General features: G+C 40.2%; 1 protein-coding gene across 12 annotated transcripts in view; it reads left to right on the top strand.

Moving 5' to 3' along the window:
- Positions 1 to 8,814, top strand: part of YAP1 (Yes1 associated transcriptional regulator) — a 110,466-nt gene extending 101,652 nt beyond the window's left edge. For all 12 annotated transcript variants that reach the window (XM_084893595.1, XM_084893585.1, XM_084893586.1 and 9 more), the window contains 2 exons: positions 3,215 to 3,327; positions 5,037 to 8,814. In XM_084893595.1, the coding sequence (XP_084749721.1) occupies positions 3,215 to 3,327; positions 5,037 to 5,275 (352 nt within the window). In that variant the 3' untranslated portion in view covers positions 5,276 to 8,814. The remainder of the gene's footprint in view (positions 1 to 3,214; positions 3,328 to 5,036) is intronic.
- Positions 8,815 to 17,217: the final 8,403 nt, after the last annotated feature.

The following is a 17,217-nucleotide window of genomic DNA, read 5'->3' as shown; positions in this document are numbered from 1 at the left end:
AGGCTGCACTGGAAGGAAGATGGGAAGGAATTTTCCACATAAGTGTTCACCCTGAGTGCTTCACGCAGCAGCACAGCAAGGCCTTGTGCTCATAAAGGAGATGAAATGTAAATTGTGCTTTTAGAAAAGGCATTAATATTTGAGGCAGCATTTGAAATGCAGTCGAAGGAAGCCTTCGATGTTATGTATAGAGCCGAGTCAAAAACTGCAAGCTGAAACAAGGTTGTATTCGTTGCCTAGAAAACCATTTAAAATTAAGGTTGGACTAGAGTTCATTCTTTTAAGTTATAAGGTATTTTAGAGTTTCAGTTTTTTAAGTTAAGGAACAAATACTTTCTGGTCTTTGTGCTTATGATTTTTTTTTTTAAACTTATTTTAAACACAAGTTTTAAGAGACTTACAGGTCCCTTAGTTTAGGAAAGCTATTATGCTACTCATTCAGTTCTCACCAACTAAGTTGAAAACATTATGATTTTAAGAAAAACAAACTTTGCTCTTTTGACAACATATAGTCTATTTTACTTTATTTTATTTTGGGGGAGTTTATTAAGTAAATTTAATTTCAGGGAAGGTGGGGTGGGATACAAAGCATGGGTAAAAAGACTATGCTAAATATAGAACAGGCCTACATGAAATATACAGGAATTTAATGTGCTAGTTATGTAACAAAACATTCACCTCATTCAGCAGTATTTTAACCTCACGTTGACACATACAGTTTAAAGTTCTGCCAAAAACTGAGTGTATTTATATAAGACTATAGTTCTGAACTTCAACTGAAGTTAGTTAAGAAAGGTCATAGCCACAGAATTTTTGTTCCCTCCATAAGGGGAAGTTCAGATCAATATAATTCCAGAACCCATCTATTGAAGGCCTGTATTGATCCAGGGATAAAATTAGGCTATTTAGAAAAAGGAACAGAATGTATATCTTTCTTAGTCACTGGTAAAGATTCTTTCTTAAAACCTCCGAAAGCTGGGCTGCGGTTGGAGATTGTAATTTCTGGTACAGATCTCAGAGTGGCAGATCGTCAGTGATATTAGTCCAAGGGCAAAATGCTGTGTCCACTCTCTACAGTGCCTCTACCCCCATTTCTAAAACACGCATCTGACTACACCATTTCTCTTCCACAAACTTAGGGTGGTTTCCCCATTGCCTGTTACTCAGCTCATACAGATTTCTTAAGCTCTAATCACTTCCCTAACTTGCCAAGGAGCTGACTCTTAGCAATGGTGCAACATCCCTTTACCTCCCTTTTACCCTGAGAGCCTTCAGGGCCCTCTCTGGTGTCCTCTCCACAAAACCTTCCACTGCACTTTTTAAGCTCCCTCCTCTTTGTTCTAAAAGCCACTGGGCTCGCATAGCCCTTTGTGTGATTCGTTCCTGCTTTTATTTTTTTATTATTTTTTTAAAATATATTTTATTGATTTTTCACAGAGAGGAAGAGAGAGGGATAGAGAGCTAGAAACATCGATGAGAGAGAATCATCGATCAGCTGCCTCCTGCACACCCCCCACTGGGGATGTGCCCACAACCAAGGTACATGCCCTTGCCCGGAATCGAACCCGGGACCCTTCAGTCCGCAGGCCGACGCTCTATCCACCGAGCCAAACCGGTCCCGGCTCGTTCCTGCTTTTATTTGCTCATCTCCCGCCCTGAAGTGTGAGCCTCTCAGAAAGCACCGGTGTTAGTGGTCATTGCTTTTAACCTCCTCTGCATCCGAGCCTAGTCTAATGCCTGCTGTAGTAGCAGATGCTCATGTATGTTTATGGCATGGCGATGGGGTTGTGCAGGGAGCAAGCACCTCCTTGTGAGGGAAGTGGCTCTGTAACTCCGTCCTCAGGAGTGCCTTGTGCTTCCCTGTGGCTTGGAGAGAGCTGCACCACTCTGTAAGTCCAGCTGCTCCGTAGCAGAGTCCGGAGAGTGTAGTGTGTGCCCATGTTTAGCAGTGGGAACAGTCTTAGAGGCAAAATAGTGTTTTCTTGGGTCTGTGTGAGGCTTTTGAATCTTGCCGAAATCTGGCAGAAGCGTTAGAGCAAACCAGTGATTGCAATATACAGAGCGAGGGGAAGAAATTTGGGGGAACCAAACTTTCAACCTTTGGCAACTATTTAAGCTCCTTTATAAAGCTTAGTTGTTTTTGTTTGTTGGTTTGTTTTTGTTTGTTGATTTGTTTTTGTTAATCCTCACCCAAGGATATTTTTCCATTGACTTTTAGAGAGAGTGGAAGAGAGAAACATTGATGTGAGAGAAACACATGAATTGGTTGCCTCCTGCATGAGCCCCAACCAGGGCCCAGGCCGGGGAGGAGCCTGCAACTGAGGTACGTGCCCTTGACCGGAATCAAACCCGGGGCCCTTTGGTCCACAGGTCCACTGAGCCAAACCGTCTAGGACTGTTTTTGTTTTTTAACATTTATGTAAACTAAATAGCTGCTTACATGACCAAGCTGTGAGGTAAGTTAAAGTTTACATCATGGTCACAGATCCATGGACAACAGTTGCCTATATTTCACACTTTGTCATAGAATTTCCTAGAATTGGTGGAACCCCACATTTTACAGTCAGTGCCAGCTGCTGTCTGCAGAGCCACTGGCTTCTGAGGCGTTTGGGTTTTCCCCTCTAAACAGAAGCAAGAAGATCAAGCTACGGGAGTTCTTATCAAATCGGCAGTGACTTATCTGTCATGGCCTAGTCCCAGCAGGAATTCTGCTTTATTTTTGCATTGATTTCCCCCCTTGGCTTAAGCTCTCCGCAGAAGAGCTGGGAGTTTAATGTGATTCTAGAGCAGACATGTCTCACCGCCCACCTAAAGTCTGTGTTGCCACCTACACCTGTGCCTCCACCACTTGGGGAATGGAGACCTTGAAATAAGTATGTGGATCTCCCAAATTCAAAATGGGATTATAGCGAGAAGCCTAGTCAGAGAATTTTTGTTAGCTGGGAACTGAATAGATCTTTCTTATTCCCTAGAACCATCAGGCCCAGACATTTAAGAGAAACGCTGGCCCCTTAGAGCTGCAGCTTCTATTAGGATGACCTTTTCCCTTTCACTGCACAGACCAAGGGCTGTGCATGGAACCTGAAGGGAGGGAGCTGGTTTCAGCAGTTGGAGGGCAGGAATTCTCACTAACCCTCTTGGAGAATCCTGCTAGTGCTCAGGAGGTGTTCATTTTTACTTGAAATCATTTTTGTTTTTGTATTTCTCTTTGTAGTGGCACCTATCACTCTCGAGATGAGAGTACAGACAGCGGACTGAGCATGAGCAGCTACAGTGTCCCTCGAACCCCGGATGACTTCTTGAACAGTGTTGATGAAATGGATACAGGTTGGTATTCCATATCCCTCTGAGGAAGTGACTGTCGGGCAAGTACCATCGTTTTATCAGGGCTAATAAACGGTGAGCAACAATTATTCAGAAGAAGCCGTTAAAATTCTTTCAACTTCAAATTGTGCCTTCTTTTATGGTAATTTGTAATTTAAGCCTTTTCTCAGTTTTTAAATGTGATGGAATCTTAACTCTATTTGAACAAAATGAGGAATGACTTACTTTATTTATTTTTTGATCCTTACCTGAGGATATTTTTACATTGGTTTTTAGAGAGAGGGAAAGATGGAGAGAAACATCGATGTGAAAGAAGCACATTGATTGGTTGCCTCCTGCACAAGGCCTGACCAGAGCTCAGCCCGGTGAGGAGCCTGCAACTGAGGAAGGTGCCCTTGACCCGAAATGAAACCCAGACCATTCGGTCTGCAGGCCGACGCTCTATCCGATGAGCTAAACCTGCTCGGGCAAAGACATGACTTATTTTAGCATTTAAAGTAGTGAATAGTTGGCAGGGGAAGTCAGGACCTTATTAGAATTCTCTATTAATAGAGATTTATAGTTGTAATTTTGGAGAGAGATTTCTATATGTGATTCAGTGTCTGCCTCCCTCTTTTCTCTGAGGGCTTTGGTCCAACTTATCCAAGTTATGGGGCTCAGAAAACCAAGTGGGGAAGGCTTGGTGATGGGGTTCGCCTGCTTTACTGTTAGAACAGTTACAGGAGTCTTGCAGGTGCTGAGAAATACCTGCCTCCCAGAGTCATTGAGGAACCCTTTCTCCTGTGGCTCACATGGTTGCCCTGGACTTGGCAGCTGTCAGAGGGCAGAAACTGGCAGGGACGTGCAGCCATTCTCAGCTAGTGGGTTCTCAGCTGACAGTGTTCGGCAAGTCTTTTGTAAAAGCCTGTGCTCGTGCAGCTCAGGGCTGTGATGCTTCCTAGAATCCCCTGCCCCCTTTGTCTCGGCTTATCTAAATCTTCAGTCATCCTTAGGAGTCACTTCAGACCCGTCTTGTTCAAACACATTTCCTTACTCCTGTTCCCAGTTTGTCTTTTCTCCAAGTCACTATAGCACTTAATGGTTCATATTAATTTTTCTGAAAATTGGAGCTCTAAGGAATGTTAACTTTGTCATGTGCCCCCAAAAAGGGTTTTGTAGCCAGGCAAATTTGGGAAACCAGAAGCAAAGCAAGGAGGGTTTATTTATTCAAGGACTTCTTGGGAGACTTGCTTTGCTGTATTATGAAATGTGAATCTCCAAGAGTGGAATAGAGTTTTCATCCAGTCCTTTATTTTAGTGTTTCCTAAAGTGTATTTAGGGAAAGATGGGACTATATCATTTTTTCCTATTTTCTCTTACGCTGGTGTTCATGTCTGGAAGAGAATCAGGCAGTAACGCTCTTGTGTGGTGTGCTTGCTCCCTCTCCCTTGCTATATATAATTTTACTTTTATTTTAGCCCTCCCCCTCCTTTAGCGCTCAGCACATAGTGATATGCAAGCAGTCAAATTGTTGGTTAAATATGTGGACAAATGTTGACGCAGAGGTAACCTTGGCATTGTTATTTATGAGTTGTTTGGTCTAAAATAAGCTGTGCATCATTTCAGGTCAGTCAGGAGTGCTTTTCTTTACGCATTTCTGAGTGATCTCACATGATACAGCTCTGTTCTTTTCCACAAGAACCTTATTCTGTCTCTTTCTCTGTTCCAACTAGGTGATACTATCAACCAAAGCACGCTGCCCTCACAACAGAATCGTTTTCCAGACTACCTTGAAGCCATTCCTGGGACAAATGTGGACCTTGGAACACTGGAGGGAGATGGAATGAACATAGAAGGAGAGGAATTGATGCCAAGTCTGCAGGAAGCTCTGAGTTCTGACATCCTTAATGACATGGAGTCCGTGTTGGCTGCCACCAAGCTAGATAAAGAAAGCTTCCTTACATGGTTATAGAGCCCTCAGGTAGACTGAATTCTAAATCTGTGAAGGATCTAAGGAGATAAGACACACATACCAGAAATTTCCAAATAAGCCAGTTGCGATCTCTTGGCTAATACAGAAAAAGATGAACAAACGTCCAGCAAGATTCTTTCATCCACTATTTTGCTCTTCCTTGTCCATTGCTGCTGTTACTATATTGCTGACCTCTTTCATAGTTGGCCCTAAAGAATCAAAGCCACAAAACTTTTTGTTTCTTTTGCTATTATAACTACTGTTTGTTTTGGGGGCTAGGGGAAATGAGCCTGTTTTGATGATGGATGCCATTCCTTTTGCCCAGTTAGATGTTCACCAATTATTTTAACTAAATAGACAGACCTGGAAGTCAGATGCTTCATGTCACCACATTTAGTTTGTTTAAGCAATTATTTCTTCAGCTGCTTTTGGCCAGTGGAAAAACATGGCTTACTGGTCTGATAAACCAAATATGTTGTGTCTGATATTAAGTACTTAATGATGATTTGGAGAGATAGCTGAAACCAAGGCTGAAGACTGTTTTACTTTCAGTGGGGTTTTTTTGTTTTGTTTTTTTGTTTGTTTTTTCCTCCTAGTGCTATATCATTAGTCACTTACTGACTTTGATTTTATTTTAGGAGCTTATAAGGCATGAGACAATTTCCATAGAAATATATTAATTATTGCCACATACTCTAGTATAGGTTTTGATGGGTTTTATTGTGGGTTCGTTTTGTTTTGGTTGATTGGGTTTTTGTTTTTGTTTTTGTTTGTTTTTGTGGGTGTGCTTTTTTTTCTGGAACCGAGGCAAATGACCATAGTAGTGAATCTGTTTATAGTTGTAGCTGGGATGGTTATTATAGTTTATTTGGTAAAATCTACATCTACATTTCCTGATTTTTTACATTTTTATTTAAATCTTGATTATCTGCTCTCTCCGTATATATATGTTTGTGTGTGTGTATGTACATATATATATACACACACACATGCTTATACCATACACATACACACACACCCTTACACACATAATTTTATATGATAGTGTGATAGCAGAATGTATTTTTTTTTTTTTTTTTTTTTTTTTTTAGGTTTCCCTACTTTCCAATTTATTTTAAAGTAGTAGTTTTGAATCTATGCATTTAGAATACATGACTGATAGTTTATATTTCACAGGTAGTTTAAATCTGGTTGGGGCAGTCCACAGATGTTTGAGGAAGTTTCATGTTCTAGAAAGGCTGTTGTTGTGGATATTATCTGATGAATTTGAAAGTAGCAAACAGGAAATGGCTGTATTTTCCCCTTCTTTCTCCCTCGAACTAATTTTAAGTCTTGATGGGCAATCACTGAGTAGGTTCATAATGTACATGACAGAAGTAAGCTTTATGTGGTCATGCCCCTGCCTGTAGTTTTGGAAGTTTTACCTTTACCTTAGTTTTGGAAGTAAATTCTAGTTATTTTAGTTGTCATTTTGTTAATGATCATTAACTACATCGAAATATTGCCTACAAGACTATTCATATAAGACTTGCTCCTACTTCTGTATACTGAGAATTGACCCTGGACAGTATAATACTGTACGTGTACGGTCATGCGTTAGCTGATAAAGTAGTCAGATTAATAAATGTATATTGGTAGTTGACTTTAGCAAAGAAATAGTGATAATCGTGAGTATACTTTTATTTTTACAGGAAGAGATATTACTAGAGTATGTGTCTACAGGAGTAATAATGGTTTCCAAAGAGTATTTTTTAAAGGAAAAAAAATGAGCATGCATCCACTCTTCAGTATAAGCTATGAAGGAATAGTTGGGTATGAGTTATAGTGGCATCAGCTAGCACCTCTGTGACTAAGGGTCTTTCAGTGTTCCTAGAGTAACCCTTATTTTCAAGGGTTTATAACATTCATAAAATCTCTTTTCCTGACTAAACCTGTTATGAAAACCTCAGCTTAGGAAGATAGATTTTTTTTTTTTCTAATTACAAAATCTAAGTATTTTGACCCTTCAGTTTAGAAAAGTACAAAAGTTGGAAGTAAAGTTTCATATTAAGTATTTTCAGTGCTCAAAAACAATGCAATCTCTATGTTGTATATAAGGATTAATAGGTCAATCACTCATAATAATTGACTCTAAGGCTTTTTATTAAGAAAACACCAGAAAGATTAAATCTTGAAATAAGTCTGGGGGAAAGTGGCCACTGTGCAGATACATTGATTTTTTTTTTTTTTTAGAGCAATAATGAATTTGTACTTAGAATGCATAATTGAGTATATGGATGATATAGCATGTTGGGTTTTTAACGTGTAGAAAATAAAGCTATTTGGAAGGAGTGCCTACAGTTTGCCAGTAAGCGGCAAGTCAAGATCATATCGTATATATCAGCAGAGTAGCTCTAGGTAAGGGAGGGGCGGGGAGGGGGTTGTGAAGACTTAGTGGGACTTTGATAGAGAACTTTATAACCTTTTCTTCAGTAAGGACTGTATCTTGCATCTTGCTGTCATTGAAGGCAGCTATTCCTAAAATTTCAATCACTTAAGCACACCCACAAAAATGAGACTATGGAGTTCTTCATTTCCCCTCAACTTTCATTTGCCCAGTGATACCTCAATGTCGTGGCAGCACTGTGGTCCGAGACAGGCACAGTACTCTGACCTTGTCTCCCTCTGTTCTGACCTGAGGGAGGCCTGAGTCCTTTCTCTTTCACAGACTCAGTATGGTCTTTCTTGTTTTATGTCCTTGTTCCTAGTGTAAAAGTGTTTAACTGCTTCTTGGTTGTTATGGGTAGCATTGGGATAAGATTTTTAACTGGGTATTCTTGAAATGCTTTTACAATAAACCAGTTTTTATAATCTTTAAATTTTATCAGCTTTTTACATTTGTGTTCTTTTCAATTAGGGCTAAGATCTACTTACGGTTGATGGAGCACATTGTTTTAGCGTTTCAGATTTTCCAAAGCACTATTTTCTATAATAACTATTTTCTAAATATAGTGCCTTTAAAAAAAAAAAAAAAGAACAAAGGAAATGACTTTTATAAATAAATAATGTTGCTGTTTTAAGTATTCATATTAAATAGATGTATTCTGTATGGAACCTTGGCAAAAACACTGAAAATAACAGTAATTAATTGTGTAATTCATAATTCATACCAATCAGTGTTGAAACTTAAACCGTGCAAAGTGGGAGCCAATATCCAGTGATTAACAACTTCATAGCTTTTGCACATCTGAGAAGTGAGTGCTCAGATGAACTTTATCTTCCGCCAGCATGTTTTTATAAGAATTGTGGGTGTGTCTATCTTATCAATTGTTTCTGTATCTTGAGAAAGTATCCTCCACATTTTAAATGTTTTATATTAGAGAATTCTTTAATGCACACTTGTCAAATATATATATATAGTACCAATGTTACCTTTTTCGTTTTAGATGTAAGAGCATGCTTATCATATGTTAGGTACTTACATAAATTGTTACATTATTTTTTCTTATGTAATACCTTTTTGTTTGTTTATGTGGTTCAAATATATTCTTTAAACTCTTCTTTTGTTGTTCTTAACAATTAATATATTTAAATGTTTTGGCTTTTCGACTTCCAATATAACAACTACTGGTGATCAAAAAATAAAAGGTGATTCCAGTAGTAACTGGTACAGAGGTGAACGTAAGGTAAGCTTGTCATTTGAACTTGTGAAGCACAGATTGAATTCTCTGAGTTTTCTGCTCTGCACTCGTCATGTAGACCATCCCCATCAATGGTAGTGTGTAAGCAGAATTGCCACTTTCATTCTTAAATAGCTTTACTACACACACAGAAGAAACAGAAGAACTTGACATATTCTTTCAAAATAGTCTTTGGTTTTATTTCTCAAAAATATTGGCTCTTGGTATCTAAAAATATAACACTTATAATAGTGAAAATTATTAGTTAATGTTTTATAAATAAAAAAACTCACAAATTTAAGTGGTAGGTTCTGAACTTTAAGAAGTAGATTTGATTGGCCGAAACTGGTTTGGCTCAGCAGTAAAGCGTCGGTCTGCAGACTGAAAGATCCCGGGTTCAATTCCGGTCAAGGGCATGTACGTTGGTTGCGGGCACATCCCTGGTCAGGGGTGTACAAGAGGCAGCTGGTCGATGTTTCTCTCTCATCGACGTTTCTAGCTCTATCTTCCTTCCTCTCTGTAAAAAATCAATAAAATATATATTTTTTTAAAAAGTAGATTTGATTCTCTGAAAATTATTTTTTAATGGTTTTTTAAAAACATGTATTGATTTTTAGAGAGAATGGGGGAGAGAGAAACATCAATGTGAGAGTGAAACATCAATTGGCTGCCTCCTGCATTTCTCCTATCAAGAATCAAGCCTGTAATCTGAGCATGTGCCCTGACCAGGAACTAAACCAGTAACCTTTCAGTGCATGGGACAACACCCAACCAACGGGCAACACCTGCCAGGGTGAAAACTATTTCTGTTTGTATATAATATAGTCAGTTATTTTTTTGTTTTGTTAATCCTCACCCACGGATATTTTTCCATTGATTCTTTATGGAAAGTGGAAGAGAGGGAAAGACAGAAACAATAATGTGAGAGAAGCACATCAATAGGTTGCCTCCTGCATAAGCCCTGACCAGGACCTAGGCCGGGGAGGAGCCTACAACCAATGTATGTGCCCTTGACCAGAATCAAACCCAGGATCCTTCAGTCTGCAGGCCTACACTTTATCCATTGAGCCAAATCAGTTAGGGCTTTATCTTCAACCAGAGGCCTGGTGCATGAAATTTCATGCACTGGAGCAAGGGGTTCCTCAGCCCAGTCTGCACCCTCTCACAGTCCTGGATCCCTTGAGGGATGTCTGACTGCCTGGGGAGCAGGCCTAAGCCGACAGTTGGATATCTCTCTTGCAGTCTGGGACCCATTACTCCTTACCGCCTGCCTGCAGCAAAGGCGCGAGAGGATCCCTCCATCACCACTGGGCTTGCCAGCCGTGAGCCTGGCTTCTGGCTGAGCAGCACTCCCCCTGTGGGAGCACACTGACCACCAGCGGGCAGCTCCTGCATTTAGTGTCTGCCTACTGGTGGTCAGTGCATGTCATACAACCGGTCATTCTGCTGCTAGGTTGATTTGCATATTGGGGTTTTATTATATAGGATAACATCAGTTTTAGAGAAGCTAATCTAAAAACTTCATATTTTGTTACAATTTCTTTACAATAGAAGAACACTAATAACATGTAGCTTGAAATTTATCATTTGCCTTGCCTTGTGCAAAATGTATGACTATGCATTTTAGTTCAAAACTATACCTGTGCCTGCAGGCCATACCTACGTTGGATGGCTTGAAGCCCAGTTACCTTCATTCTGGATTATGTGGACCAGAAGTGTACAACCTTTAGGTAACTGATTTAGTGTAGTTCAGCAGAATACTCGGAAGCTTACAGGGGTGGGTCATTAATGTGGATTGAAGAAGTTTCTAGAGAGAACGAGGGGCATTCTAAATATTTAGAAGTATAGTGATCTTACTTAGAGCCTGATATTGAGTAATGTACATGATGTTTTTCTTAGAAGACAGACCCAAAACTAAAATAGCTCAGTAAAGGAATCGCCAGCTGGCATAAGCAGATGTTTGCGTGTTGTTTATTTCAGAGAGAGGGAAAGAATAACAACGAGTAATAAAAGGAAACCTAAGCGGTAACTGCAGGACTTGAGTTACGTTTAATTCCCCCCAGTTTCCATCTTGTCGCTGAGGGTGCAGAGAGCAGCCCCAAGGATCCCCTCATGTTTTCTTCCATAATGGCAACCAGGCCATCCCTGACCCTGGCAACTGTACATTATATTCGGTTCGTGTTCAGTTACACTGCGAACCTGCTTGGCTTGGTAGTTCTGACTGGGTTCCTGTGCTGCTGGGTTCAGGCGTGTCTCCAGCAGGGTCTGTGCCAAGTTGTCTTGCTTTCAACCATTGGCATTTACTCGCCTTATTCTAATCACCATGAGAAACTTGATTAAGTATTCTGATTAAAATTTTATTGAATTAGAAGTCAGATGAGAATCCTGTGACATTTAGTAACTGTTGTTTTCCCAAATCACCTATAGAGTATTTTTTGCCGCATTGCCTGGATACAAGAGCTCTGACATAAGCAAAATTGATAATTTCCCAGCCATAAGCAGAGCCTTAGCCTGGCAGACTCAATGCTACCACATATGAAAAGAGTTGCAGAATCAAGATACTAGCAAAACAAGATGGCATTGAAAAGGTACTCTGAATTTTTTTAATCTGCCATATTTTAACAGAAAACTTGTAAATGCAGTGACCTAGTTAAATCCTGTAGGAGTTAAAAAACAAAACTGATATCTATGTGCTATTCAAAGCAGCATTTGGAGATAACTGACCAAAGAGTCTCTTAGTCTAACTGTAAAATTCCTGAACAGGTAATCTGGTAATTGTAATGTTTGTTTTTAATGTAAAACTATTAAAAACAAGTTACTGTAACTTTGTAAAACTGATATGGTTTTTAAAAATAAATGAGTGGACAGGGCTAGATTCTTAGTAAAAGGAACCTCTCTAAAAAATCACCCAAAAAACAAATAGGATCAAAACCAGGAGGACGTCCTTCACATATTTAACACGTTAAGCGCCAAGCATGTTTTGTCTTCCTTTCCAGTTAGCCCGCGGTATCAGATTTCACTGATATGTTGGCGGCACCAGTGACTGACCGGTCTGGACGGAACGTATAGTGTCAGTCACCGGTCTCTGACATGGCGCTTAACGTGTTAAGGCTGCTAACTGATTTGTTAGGGTTATGACACACCTTTACCCATATTCCTTCATGTATTATCCCAAGTTTATTTTATGATGAAACTATAGTCTCCATGATCTTCTCAGAATCTATATAAAATACTCTCTTAGTTAAACATCACCTTTTGGTATAACTTGCTTTGTGGGATGCTATAGAAACCGCACCTCAGTATTCCACTTGTTCAGTTACAAATAAATTATTGTGTTACAGTGGATTTACATGAGGTTGAAATGATGCTCTGTGTGGACAGTTGTGATAAATTCATATTCTCAAAGCTGTGGGTTAAGTGGCAGAATCTGAGGGAAAAGCCCTGTTGCATTTCAGTTCAGTACTGTTTCTATGAGCTGCTGAAGCCAGCTACTCTAACAGTGATGACTGAACTAAGAAATTTGACTAGAGATCATTTCTCTTTAAGAGAACCTTATAGCAACTCATATTTAGTCACCTCTTTCTACTGATGAAAAGCTAAGCCTATCTGCAGCCAGGGTTCAACAGAAGCATCTCTGGCTGTAGGTCAGCAGGATCTGAATGCTAAGTCAGGATATTGTAACTGTAGGACTCTGGTTCCTGGGGTGACCATAAATCAAGACCTTAGATTTTGTGAGAGAGGTGGGGAGGGGGGGGGGGAGGGAGAGATCATACTAGCAGCTTAAAATCACACTGTGCAAAACCACTTGTATAATATCTTAGGAAGAAAACCATTCGCTGAAGTGTTTTCTCCGGGCACCAGGAAGTCTCTTGATCCCTCTAAAACAATCTCAACGGGAGTGGCCAAAGGAGAATGTGGGCTTGAGATTGGTTGTCTTTTACAACTCAAACCATGAACAATGTAGTTCTCCTGCATTCTAGGCCAGAGGAATGTCTGCAGAAGTCTGCAATGGGTTTTCAGTACAACAGCCTGAGCCCATAAACTGTCCAATCAGAAAGCAGCCGGTGGCTCACCAGGCATGTGTGTGTGCACCGGTTCAGAACCACCTGTTGAAGGCACATTGTTGATCGGGAGTGGAGTGGTAAGCCTTGGCCAAATTTGGAATATTGTTGAGGAAATGTAACACTGATTTGAACTAAAAAAAACCAATAACTGTAGATCAAATTCCTATCGTTCTTCCAAAGTCATTAAAACAAAATTCTCAACAGAGTTGTAGCCTGCTAACTGCAACAAATTATCCCAGTCCCGTTGATGTTTCACTGCCATCATTTATTGTGTGCCTTGAAAATAAGGCTTATTCCATTAAGGGTAAAGGAAAAATAGTGTAATTTACACAATCTCTAACACTGGTTATTTAGACCAAAATGAAATATAAGAGTAACTGGTGAACTGTTAAACTTACTTTAACAGTAAAACTTTTTTAACGTCCATGGTTTTTCTCAGTATTATCTTATTTAGAAATATATGTTATTGAATAATTCAAAATTGCCCTTCAAACTTGAGATCTACTGGTGTTTGCCTTGCTCTCAGTATTGCACACGAAGTAACTTACCTCTCCCCATTTATATATATAAAAGCCTAAGTGACCGTTACAACCAAACACCCTGAGGAGTGAGAGTAGGGGGAACATGTCAGAAATCATGCAATCCAGGTATGTGCCCTTGACAAGAATCAAACCAGAGACCCTTTGATGCACAGGCCAGTGCTCTACCCACTGAGAATGCCAGCCAGAGCCTTTGAAGGTCTTTTAAAGAAGAGGGCGATATTATCAAAAATTATTTAAAGAATATGCTATCAAATCAAAGTTTAAGGAAATTGATTTCACTTACCTAAAGGGAAACAAAAATGGGCTGGGCACACAGGTAGAGAGAGAAAAATATAGAGATATCTACATACACATTTCAAGACATTAACAGTGAACTGGGGGCACCTTTGATTTACTCCCAAAATACTATGGGTCAGTTTTTTCTTTACCTGGCAAATGGAAGACAGGAAGGGGAGGTGATTATTTCAAAGGCAACCAAACCTGTTTCCCCAATATTACAATCAAGCTTGCCTGCTCAGGCAGTGAATTGCTATATAATAGAAATAATTCTATTTATCATACAGAAATAGAACTGGTATCTGAGCAGATTCCCAACTTGTGAAATTATGTCAAGCAAGGAAAATCTATGGGCAATCTAAATCTCATGAGTCCATCAAGAACAGCTACTCAAAGGTCAAAGTCTGTGAGCCCATTTGGAGGGCCACAGAGGGGGTGGATTGTTGAACTGAAGTCATAGCCTGGCTCGTCACCAAGGGTAGTACCTCCATGTGTGCTAAAGCAAAAACCCAGTCTAAACTCCTCTGCACTGCCCACGAGAAGATTGATATCGGTGCTTGAGTGATGTGCCAACCCCAGCTAGTGTGCAGGCATCACAAGCCAATATGAGCAGAAGTGACATTTGGAAAGTGTTTCCTCAGTGTCACCCTGCCTCTGTGTGGCTCACTGGAGACCAGTGGCAGCAGAACGACAATGTAATCAGGTTGTTTTAGAAGACAGTGGGTCCTGCTGGTGTTGCTCGGTGGTTGAGCGTTGACCTATGAACCAGTGGGTCACAGTTTCATTCCGGTCAGGGCACATGCCCAAGATGTGGGCTCAATCTCCAGTAGGGGGCATGCAAGAGGCAGCTGATCAATGATTCTCCTCATTGATGTTTCTCTCTCCCTCTTCCTTTCCCTCCCTTTGAAATAAAAACATATTAAATAACAAAAGAAGATCTCAGTGGTTGCCTGTGGCAGAACCACAAAGGAAGGACCTCAGTGGAGCAGTGTTGTTCCTAGTACCATTCACAGTTCTGGAGAAATTGTCTCAGTCTATCTAATTAGGAGGAGACTGAATAATGTCATAAAGAAGATCAATTGCCCTAGCTGATTTGGCTCAGTGGATAGAGCATTGGCCTGCAAACTGAAGGGTCCAGGGTTCGATTCTGATCAAGGGCACATGGCTGCGGGCTCAATCCCCAGTTGGGGGCGTGCAGGAAGGAACCAATTAATGATTCTCATCATTGATGTTTCTTTCTCTCTCTCTCTAAAAAAAAATTAATAATAATAAAAATATTTTTAAAAGATCAATGAATTTGTAGAGGGAGAGTAAAATAAATACCAGAGAGTAAGTCAACCCACATAGAAGAAACTATTACTTAGTCAATGTATAGAATTCCTATCAGGCATAAGGTATTCTGCTGGGAGCGGAGTTGGAGCAATGAATACGACAACCATCCTGCCCTCATGGAGCTTACTACCTCAGGGAGAGGCCAGCCTGAAGCCTTTTAGTTCCCTAACTATGATCGTGATCATTGTTTTGTTTTGTTTTGTTTTGTTTTGTTTTGTTTTTTTAATATATATTTTTATTGATTTTTTTACAGAGAGGAAGGGAGAGAGAGAGCTAGAAACGTCGATGAGAGAGAAACACTGACCAGCTGCCTCCTGCACCCTCCCTCCCCCACCGGGGATGTGCCCGCAACCAACGCACATGCCCCTGACCGGAATCGAACCCGGGACCCCTCAGTCCACAGACAGACCCTCTACCAATGAGCCAAACCGGTTTCGGCTGATCGTGATCATGTTCACTCAACGTGTTTGGAAGCCATGGGAATGTGTAAAGAGACCTAACCTGGTCCTAACCTGGTCCAGGGAGTAAAGGGAGGCTTCTCTGAGGAGGATGCATGTCAATCAACACCTGGAGGATAGGGGAAGCTGAGACGGAAGCTCGTCATGCCAGGCAGGTGGAACAGCATGTCCCCACAGTCTCAAATGGAAAGAAGCTTCCATCCACCCTGGAGAAACTACAAACAAAAACAAGTCACAGGCTGATGTGATCGGAGCATAGTGAGAGGAGCATGAGGTAGCAGAGCTGGCTCAGCCGGCTCTCCAGCCATGCTGACGGCTTGCAATTCAATCCTAACAGTGATGGAAAGTCGCTGAAGGTGCAATGAGCATAGGGGTGCGCATATCTTTTTGAATTAGTGTTTTCGGTTTCTTCAGATCTATTCCCAGAAGTGGAATTGCTGGGTTGTTAAGGCAGTTCCATTTTTCATTTTTTGAGGGAACTTCATACGGCTTCCCACAATGACTGCACCAGTCTGCATTCCTACAATGAGTTATCAGTGCATGAGGGTTCCCTTCTCTCCACATCCTCACCAACACCTGTTGTTTGTGGATTTATTGATGACAGCCATTCTGACAGGTGGGAGGTGATAACTCATTGTGGTTTTCATTTGCATTTCTCTCGTGATGAGTACTGTTGAGAATCTTTTCGTGTCTGTTGGCCATCTGTATGTCCTCTGTGGAGAAGTGTCTATTCAGATCCTCTGCCCATTTTTAATTGGATTTTTTTGTTTTTGTTTTTTGGTGATAAGTTATATGAGCTCTATATAAACTTTGGATATTGATCCCTTATCAGATATGTCACTGACAAATATGTTCTCCCATTCCATGGGTTTTCTTTTCCCTTTGCTAATGGTTTGCTTTGCTGTGCAAAACCTTCTTAATTTGATGTAGTCCTATTTGTTTATTTTTCTTTTGTTTCCCTTGCCTGATTATAGCATCATTTACAATAGCTAAGACATGGTTGCAAGCCTAGTGACCATCAATAGATGAGTGGATCAAAAGTTGTGGTAGATATATACAATGGAATATTATTTGGCCATAAAAAAAAGAATGAAATCTTACCAAGTTGCAACAACGTTCATGAATGGATCTAGAGGGTATTATGCTACGTGAAATGTTAGACAATGACAAATACCATATAGTTTTAGCTATATGTGGAATCTAAGAACCAAATAAATGAGCAAACATAACAGCAAAAGATCATAGATGCAGAGAACAAAGTGATGGTTGCCAGAGGGGTGGGGGTTTGGGGAGGCGGGTGGGAAATGGTGAAGGGATTAAGAAGTACAAATTGAAAGTTACAAACTAGTCACAGGGATGTCAAGTTCAGCATAGGGAATAGTCAATAATATTGTAACAACTATGTATGGTGCCAGGAGGGTACTTGAATTATCAGGGGATCCCTTTGTCTAGCCACTATGCTGTATACCGGATACTAATATAAAATGACATTGAAGGTCAACTATATTTGAAAAACAAAATTAAAATTTTTTAAAAAAGGAAGTCATTGAAGTTTTACAAATGGGGATAATTTTTTTAATATATTTTATTGATTTTTTACAGAGAGGAAGA

The sequence above is a fragment of the Pipistrellus hanaki genome, assembly GCF_964339955.1.
Source record: "Pipistrellus hanaki genome assembly, chromosome: 9".
In the NCBI taxonomy this organism is placed as follows: Eukaryota; Metazoa; Chordata; class Mammalia; order Chiroptera; family Vespertilionidae; genus Pipistrellus; species Pipistrellus hanaki.
The sequence above is the reverse complement of the archived record's forward strand: the minus strand, read 5'-3'. Positions and strand labels throughout refer to the sequence as shown.